This window comes from Crocuta crocuta, unplaced genomic scaffold (genome assembly GCF_008692635.1).
Source record: "Crocuta crocuta isolate KB4526 unplaced genomic scaffold, BGI_CrCroc_1.0 scaffold125, whole genome shotgun sequence".
Classification (NCBI taxonomy): Eukaryota; Metazoa; Chordata; class Mammalia; order Carnivora; family Hyaenidae; genus Crocuta; species Crocuta crocuta.
The window spans coordinates 7920215-7929399 of record NW_027531143.1 but is presented as its reverse complement, the minus strand read 5'-3'; the positions used below and the strand labels follow the sequence as shown (position 1 = coordinate 7929399).

Sequence of the window (9185 nt, the reverse complement as noted above, 5' to 3'; positions counted from 1 at the left end):
AATTAAAGCTTAGCGACATTAGTCTTGAAATTGACCATATTGTGTGGCCAACTTACCATAAAATTTGAAAACATATTTTCAGAAAAGTGCATTTTCTGGGCTTCTCAGGGCTGTTAAAGCAAAACAGAGAAACCCAGGCTATTTATAATGCCTAATTTTTTTTTATAGTACAGGACAGTTTTTGAATGTGTTTTGATTGGATCATTCTGTTTTGGTAATTCTATCATTATTGTAAGTAGGACTGAAGTTCTTTGGTGTTTTGTTTGCCCATGGAGACAAAGTGTAGTGTTGTCCGTAAGCACGTGGCCCTGGGGACACGGCTGCCTGAACAGAGAGTTTTCTCTTACTCATTGTATGACCTTAGGGAAGGGCACTTCAGTTTCCTCATCTGCCAGATGAAAATGATAATAGTATTGACATCCTGGTTACAAGGATTAAATGAGATGATCCACCAGGCACAAAGTAATCACTCAAATATTAGCAATTAGGAATCGTAATACTGACATGGAGATATTAAGTAACTACCCCAAGAGCACAGGTAAGTGAAGTAGTTCTCTTAAGTGCCATATTTAGTGCATGATGTGTGAGTCAGCAACGGTGTTTAACTGAACCTTTCATGTTAGTGGCGGAAGAGACAGTGTAGGACAGAGAGATAGATTCATTCCTCCCACAAATGCTGCTGCTGTAGACGTGGTCAGAATTGGCAAGTTCCCTGCTCTGTTGGAACGAAACAGTCTAGTGGTGGGAGATGAACAATAAGTGCATAAACACAGAAGAAAACATATAACAAATGATAGATGCCATGGTGAAGATAAAACAGGCCTCTGTGGTTAATTTGGATTGATCGGAGAAGGTATCTCTGCAGAGGTGAAGTTGAGGCTGGAATCACAGAATCCTAGTTTAAGGTTTGAGAGAGTTCAAGAGACAATATATCAATCATGTGTTATAAACTCATTAAATTTTTGGTAATTTCCAACTAAGAAAATATGATGACCTGTCATTAGTAGGTACTAGGGACCATCAGTAAGCTTGGCAGCATATTACAGGGGGAGGGAAAAAAAAATCAAAAGCACTAATTCACAAAACTTCCATGCTATTCATTTTTGGAGCTCTGGGGTGATTGCGTTAGGAAATGTTTTACAGCAGAGTTGGGGAAAGGGACGTCCTGATTTGATTACTTGTCAATGTATGAGGTTTTACGGCTATATGAAATTTTAGGCAGAAAACCATTTTATTTTTATTATCACTGAAAAACCCTCAAGTGTGCTGTGCTGGTGAGAGTAGCAATAATGAACATAGCAAATCCTTGAGGCTTTTCCTTTGAACGTTAATTCTGATTTTTCAGAGCTGTATTTGTCAAAGAAAGGTAGGACACATTAAGTGGAATGTGTGGTCCCAAGGCAGAATTTAACTAGCATTTAAAAGTCTGTTTATTTATTTATTACAGAAAATGTGGACCAGATAAAACACCGGGAAGAATTTTTTTTAAGTGTTTATTTATTTTAGAGAGAGAGTGCTGGCAAGAGGGGCAGAGAGGGGAACAGAGGATCTGAAGCGGGCTCCACACTGATAGCACAGAGCCTGATGTGGGGCTTGGACTCACTAACTGTGAGATCATGACCCGAGTCAAAGTCGCACACTTAACCAACCAAGCCACCCAGGAGACCCAAGAAAGAATTTTTTAAAATGATCCCCAGTTCTACCATTCTTCATGAACTATTTGCACTTTGAGATTTTTTTCCTTATATTTTTCTATATTCTTAAAAGATATTAAAGAAATATATGCATGTGTATATATATGAATATATATGTATGTGTATGCATACATATGTATATAATTATTTACAACTAAGATAATGGCATGTGCTTTTCCTCATATTACCCCAGCTTCATGGTAAATACGATTTTCAGTGGCTGTACAGTATTGCATCCTGGGGAATCTTTTTCATAGTCTCCCTGTGTGAACTTTATTTGCTCTCATTGTTGGTTTCACCCAAAAGTAGGGTTTGAGGCTGGGAGGTAGGGAGCTGCTTGGTAAGAGTTCTGGTTAACCATGTTTTTTTCTGTGGTTTCTCTCTCGACTTGGTAAGACAAAACTACTACTCAGTCTCAGGATGATTTTTGTTCAGATATGTCTAAGCATGTGCCATTTGGCTTTTGATGAGGGGAAAGTTGAATTTGAAGAATTTTCAAGTAAAAATCATTGAGATTTTAGGGTATCATATAATTACAAATTCTACCATATTTATGAACCAAAACTAAAATGTTAAGACCCCTTCAAGAGGAAATTCAGAAAATTTAAAGTTTTCTTGGTGGTCTCTTTATCCCAGTGTCTTTCTGACATATTAATTGATATTGCAGATGAGTTAGTAAAGGATAACGTAACTTTTAAATTAGAAGCATGTTTCTCTTGGGGCACCTGGGTGGCTCACCTGGGTGGCTTAGTAGATAAAGTGTCTGATCTCGTGGTTCTTGAGTTCGAGCTCAGGCTCTGTGCTGACACCTCAGAGCCTGGAGCCCACTTTAGATTCTGTGTCTCCCTCACCCTCTGCCCCTCCTCCGCTCATGCACTTACTCTCTCTCTTTCTCAAAAATAAAGAAACCCTAAAAAAAATTGTAAAAAAAAGAAATGTGTTTCTCTTAGCTTGTCTGGAGTATATAGCAAAATAAAGTACATGAATTATTTTTTATGAAAGGACACACAATAATTGCACCATTAAAATTTCTCATGTGGTTCTTGAATGGTTTGTCTTTTTAAAAAATTTTAATGTTTATTTATTTTGAGAGAGAGAGAGAGAGACAGGGAGAGAGGGAGAGAGAATGCAAAGCTGGGGAGGTGCAGAGAGAGAGAGGGAGACACAGAATCTGAAGCAGGCTCCAGGCTCTGAGCTAGCTGTCAGCACAGAGCCTAATGAGGAACTCAAATCCACAGACCGCAAGATCATGACCTGAGCCGAAGTCGGACGCTCAACTGACTGAGCCATCCAGGTGCCCCTTGAATGGTTTGTCTTGAATTTCTGTATCCTTTCAATACTATTGAAAGCTGAATTTTCACCTTGAGTATTAAATTGAATTACACTAGATTAGTGTCTTCAACTCTCATTTGCTACTGGTGGGATTAGAAATATGATCTGTCGTTAGGGGAGTTTGACAATATTGATCAGAAACCTTTAAATAAATTTATATCCTTTACTTCATGAAGTTGAAATCTATGGATTAATCCTAAGCAATCGCCTTGGGCAAACTGCCTGTGGCGGTGGGTCAAGAGGGCTGCCCCCACCAGAGGGGACCTCCAACCCAATTGTGGGGATGCCTTTATAAAACAAATAAACAAGGGTTTGGTCCTTCTCTTTAAAAAAAAAAAATCCTAAGCACATCGTTGGTCAAGTATGTACAGATAATGTACAACAGTGCAGCCTTGCTAATAGAGGTGAACTCACAGTACAGACAACTGAAATGTCCAACATGTAGGGATTAGTTAAAGCCAGTCATGTTCATATACTGGACCATTGTGAAGCTACTAAAATTATATATCTCTTTTTTAATTTGGGGGAATTATCATGATATAGTATAGGTATACTGGCCCATTGTCTGGAGTGATCTGCTGTTGGCAGTTAAACATTGGTGAATATCTGTCAAAGAGAGTAGTTTTTCTTTTGTGATTAAAATTGAGTCCCCCATCCTAGTCATTGAAAGACACTGGGACCATTTGTCTCTTGAGACCATTGCCAGTGTGTTTATTTTAATCATATAAAATGACATTTTAAAAGCTAGGGGTTTAAAAAAAAAAAAAGAATCTTAAAAGCTCGGGATTTCTGTCAAGCTCTCGCCGTTAGAGCCACGTCATTTGCACCAGTGATGTGCTGGTGCCTGGACCTACTGGATCTCTGGGCCTCCACTGAATAAATTGCAGCCTCAGCCCTTGAAAGGGAGTCCATGGTCACTGTAGCTCTCAGTTTCCTGGCTTTCAACTCCAGTCTCCTTTGATTGGACCCTTCCTGGCTGTGGCCAGACCACCGTGAGGCAGAGCACCTGTTCCCTCTCTGCCAAGCATACATGGAGAGGCATCCTTAGGCCCCTCTCAATTCCTCCTTGGCCAGAATCCCTTAGTTTTGGTGTCCAAGAGATCTTGTCTTGAGATCAGCATCTTCCGTGTCTGCCTGATGCCCCAGTTTGGGGTCTACGTTCAGACATAGGTCCTGAGGACTCGCCCTCACTTAGCAGTATGTTCTTATATCCTTGGACGTCTGCCTATAACCTCCAGAGCTCACACCACCTGCTGCGTTCAAAGCCCAGGGAAGGAAAGTGGCTTAAAGTGACTGAGTCTGAAAATCCAGTAAGCACATTCCCACTGGTATAACTTGAGTTACGACAATAAAGAAGAAGTTAACAAAAAAAGTAAGGAGGAGTACTGAGAACAAAGTCTTCAGCCCTGCATCACATGCTTAATAAGTAAGTGTTATTACAGCTTGAAACCAGAAGATGCTAAAAGGAGGATCAGGAGTAGAATCAGAAGGGGTAGAAAGTTCATCTCTTGGGGAGTCCATTTGGTCATATGAAGAGTATCTCGGTACTCATCATCTTGGTGAGATTGTGCCTGGCACCACCAACTTGCCCTTGCCTAGTGAACAGAGCCCGTAAGAAAGGAATGAACTAGAAACCACCAGCTGGAAAGCATTTATGTGCTGTGTTGTAATTGTTACTGGTGCATAATGGATATTGCAGGGCTCAGAATATTTGATCTGTTGCTGATCCATGATCATTCACTCACCAGCCACCTGTACAGCAAACACCTGTCACGAGGCAGCCAGGTGAATGAAACAGACATACCATCCCTCACCGAACTTGGATGTAGCCTGGGAAACAGACAATGATTACTGATGCGAGATAAATGCTCTAATAGGAGGTCAGGGGCTAGAGTCCTGGAGCAAGGGACATTTACACTGGGATCTGAAGGACTAGCGGAAGTTGGCTAGAACACGGGGCTTAGCAGTGCCAATTGATGGTTCAGTGATTGGATTTGCAAAGAGTGATGTTTGTTTCTTTAAATTTCTTTCTAGGATGTTCAGTTCTTCTCCACAATGAATGAGTGTTACTATGATAAGCGGATGGACTTTTTTTATAATAGGAGCAACACAGACACTGCTGATGAGTGGACAGGAACGAAGCTTGTGATTGTTTTGTGCGTTGGAACATTTTTCTGCCTGTTTATTTTTTTTTCTAATTCTCTAGTCATCGCAGCAGTGATCAAAAACAGGAAGTTTCATTTCCCCTTCTACTACCTGTTGGCTAACCTAGCTGCTGCAGATTTCTTTGCCGGAATTGCCTATGTATTCCTGATGTTTAACACTGGCCCCGTTTCAAAAACTTTGACCGTCAACCGCTGGTTTCTCCGCCAGGGGCTCCTGGACACCAGCCTGACTGCCTCTCTGACCAATTTGTTGGTGATCGCTGTGGAGAGGCATATGTCAATCATGAGGATGCGGATCCACAGCAACCTGACGAAAAAGAGGGTGACGCTGCTCATCCTGTTTGTCTGGGGCATCGCCATCTTTATGGGGGCGGTCCCCACACTGGGCTGGAATTGCCTCTGTGACATCTCTGCCTGCTCTTCCCTGGCCCCCATTTACAGCAGGAGTTACCTCATTTTCTGGACTGTGTCCAACCTTGTGGCCTTCTTCATCATGGTTGTGGTGTACCTGCGGATCTACATGTATGTCAAGAGGAAAACCAATGTTTTGTCTCCACATACAAGTGGGTCCATCACCCGCCGAAGGACACCCATGAAGCTAATGAAGACGGTGATGACTGTCTTAGGTAAGAGGAACCAAGTGAGCCATTATTCCCGTTCACTCAGCAAATATTTATTGAGTGCCTAGTGTATACAGGGTGTTTGCTAAGTAGTAGAAATGCAGTGGTGAACAAGAAATGTCATAAATCCCCAAAGTGCTTGGCATTTACACTCTTGCAGGGGAAAGCAACTCAAGTATTGTAATGGGAACAAACAAAATAATTTTGTAGTACAAATTAATACAGCATTTATAAAATAGGTTGATGAGTCTCATTGGGAAAAATAAAGTAGGGCAGGAAAATAAGGAGGCTAAGCAGGTCTGGTTTGCAATTCTAGCTTCAGCTAGAGATGATTTTTGAGCAGATGTGAAGATGGTGAGGAAGTCAGCCATGTGTGTGTGTCTAGGAGAGGGCTTCCAGCACGAGACGCAGTAAGGTTAGGAGGCCAGTGTGGCTGGAGCAGAGCAGGTGGGGAGAGTGGAAAGAGGAGGTCAGGGAGCTGAGGGGAGGTGCTAGGCTACTCAGATCATGTATGGCTATGTAGTTATCATAAGGACTTTGGTTTTTCTGAATGAGATGAGAAGCCATGGGAAGGTTTTGAACAAGGAAGTAACATGATTGGACCTACATTTTAATGATAACTCCTTGGATGCTGTTTGTGAGGGGCAAGGGCAAAGGCAAGAAAAATTGCTTAAGAGGGTGGGCGTTTCAGGACTCAGAGAGGTGATAGTGACTGGGATGAGAGGGTAGTTGGGAGGTAGTGCCATTGTGGTTGGATTCTGGATGGTTTTTAATGGTCGNGGGCAAGGGCAAAGGCAAGAAAAATTGCTTAAGAGGGTGGGCGTTTCAGGACTCAGAGAGGTGATAGTGACTGGGATGAGAGGGTAGTTGGGAGGTAGTGCCATGTGGTTGGATTCTGGATGGTTTTTAACGGTGATAGGATGTGCTGATGGGTAAGGTGTGAAGCATGAGACAGGGTAGGGAGGGTGGGGGGTGTCATTCACTGAGATGGGGAGGCTGAAGAGGAGGTTTGAGGGGAAGATCAGGAGCTTGGTTTTGGACAAACTAAGTTTAGAATCGTATTAGACATCCAAATGAATTGTTGAATGAGGAGTTCAGGGATTAAGTCTGGACTGGAGATTTGCTGAGAGTCATTGAGGGAAGAGATGGTATTTCAACCACAGGAGTGGATAAGCTCACTGTGGTGGGGTGAATGTGGATGGTCAACGTGCAGAAGAGGACCAGAGAACGAGCGGGGGGCCCCTCCAGTGTAAGGAAGGTGGGGAGGCAAGGAATGGCCAGCAGAGCCCTCCAAGGAGTAGCCAGAAAACCCAGGAGAATATAGTGGCCTAGAAGCTGCCAGAAGAGAGCCATCAAGGAAAGGGAGTGTCAGCAATGTTAATAGTCTTGGGAGGTGGAGTTACATAAGGTCTTACTAGGCTTAGCTTAGCAAACTAGTAGTTTTTTAAAAATGTTTATTAATTTGAGAGAGAGAAAGAGCATGAGCAGGGGAGGAGCAGAGAGAGAAGGAGACATAGAACCCGAAGCAGGCTCCAGGCTCTGAGCTGCCAGCACAGAGCCCGATGCAGGGCTCAAACTCACAAACCATAAGATCATGACCTGAGCTGAAGTCAGGTGTTTAACCAACTGAGCCACCCAGATACCCCAGCAAACGTGAGCTGAAGTCAGGTGTTTAACCAACTGAGCCACCCAGATACCCCAGCAAACGAGTAGTTTTTAGGTGACTTTGAGAAGATCAAACTTGATATCCGAGCCTGATCAGAACAAAATGAAGAAAGGGAGGAGAGGCTCTAGGACAGCAAGTTTGAACAGCAATGAGGACTTGGGCTTTGCAGTGTGAGCCCTGTCCCCAGAAGAGGTATTTGGGTGCAAAGCATTTTCCCTTTTTCTTTTGTTTTCAATCTGGTCGGCTGCCCTACAGGGCTAGGCCAGGTTACAGGGGGAACTGATGCTGTGTGGGCTCACAGGCCTGGTCTTCTGTTAGAGAGGCCATTTCTTGCCAGGTGTGGTGTGGCTGTTGCAGCAGCAAGGACTGTTCTTGAGAGAGGCCCTGGAGTATGTTCCTGTCAAGTCCCAGTATGAAGGAATTATGAAATGAATTCCTGGGAAAGAGTTCATATTAGAGCGTGCAGGGAATATGTGGTATGGGAGGCATCATGATATCTCTGGGTCCTGAAATTGCTAGTAAGGTACGGAAGTCAGCAGATATATATATAGCGTGGTTGTTAATATGATTTCAAACTGAAGGCTTGTTTTAGTTAACAAATATCTATATAGTACTTACTCTGTGTCGAGCATGGTCCTAAGTGTTTTATACATATCCTCTTGTTTAATCCTGATGGCAGTCTTGTGATATAAGTGCTACTGTTATTATTCCCATTTACCAGATGAAGAAACTGAGCAGAGCTATATGCCCGAGGCCACTCAGTGATGGGTGGTGGTGCCAGCGCTTCCTGTGTCGTTGGCCTTCAGAGCCCACGTGTTTAACACTGTACTCTGCAGCCAGTTTTGATTTATTTGGCCTTTTTGCTGGTTTCCTCTTTATTCTGTCTTCTGCTTTCACCACCTCATTCTTCATTTTACCCCTTAACAAGAATGTAGGCTAAGAGTAAGAAAAGGGAGGAGTCACATTAATCAGTTCTTCCACCCTCGAACTAGACAGGTTATTGATGTTTTTGGTAAGAGTGATGCTCGGTATTTGTTGGGAGAGTCAGTGAATTCTACCATTTTCCCTTCTTGATTTGCAAGCATCATTGTTAGTTTGGCTATTTGTCTTTTTTTTTTTTTTAATGTTTTTTATTTCTGAGAGAGAAAGAGAGACAGCATGAGCAGGGATAGGTCAGAGAGAGAGAGAGAGAGGGAGACACAGAATCCAAAGCAGGCTCCAGGCTCTGAGCCAGCTGTCAGCATAGAGCCCGACACGGGGCTCGAACCCACGAACTGTGAGATCATGACCTGAGCTGAAGTCAGATGCTTAACCAACTGAGCCACCCAGGCGCCCCAAGTTTGGCTATTTGTCTTGAGAAACTACCTGCCTGATTAAAGAGAAAACTTTCTTTTCTCAGCATATCATATATCATATACAGTGTGAGATAGAAGAGCTTTCTGTAATCCTAGGTGGGGAGAATAGGACTCTGTAGGATAGTCAAGGTCACTAGCTTTGGGTTTGAATGTAACTTAGGAACGGTTACGGAAGGGTAAAATACAGGAGCTATGTGGTTTTGGCAGGTGTGGTGTCAGATGAGGGAAAAAGAATAAACTGAAACTGCTAAGTAGGATGAGAAGTTGTGGCACGGAGATGGAACAGTGTGGAGAAATTGGTTAATGGTGGGAAGAGAGTTTGGTGGTGAGGACCTGGGGAAGTGCCTTCGTGG

The 9185-nt window shown here is 43.0% G+C and overlaps 1 protein-coding gene across 1 annotated transcript in view; it reads left to right on the top strand.

Moving 5' to 3' along the window:
* The first annotated feature begins 5081 nt into the window (after positions 1-5081).
* The window catches only part of LPAR3 (lysophosphatidic acid receptor 3), a 51557-nt gene continuing 47453 nt past the window's right edge, over positions 5082-9185 (top strand). The window contains exon 1 of the mRNA XM_077771145.1: positions 5082-5817. Within this exon, the coding sequence (XP_077627271.1) occupies positions 5082-5817 (736 nt within the window). The remainder of the gene's footprint in view (positions 5818-9185) is intronic.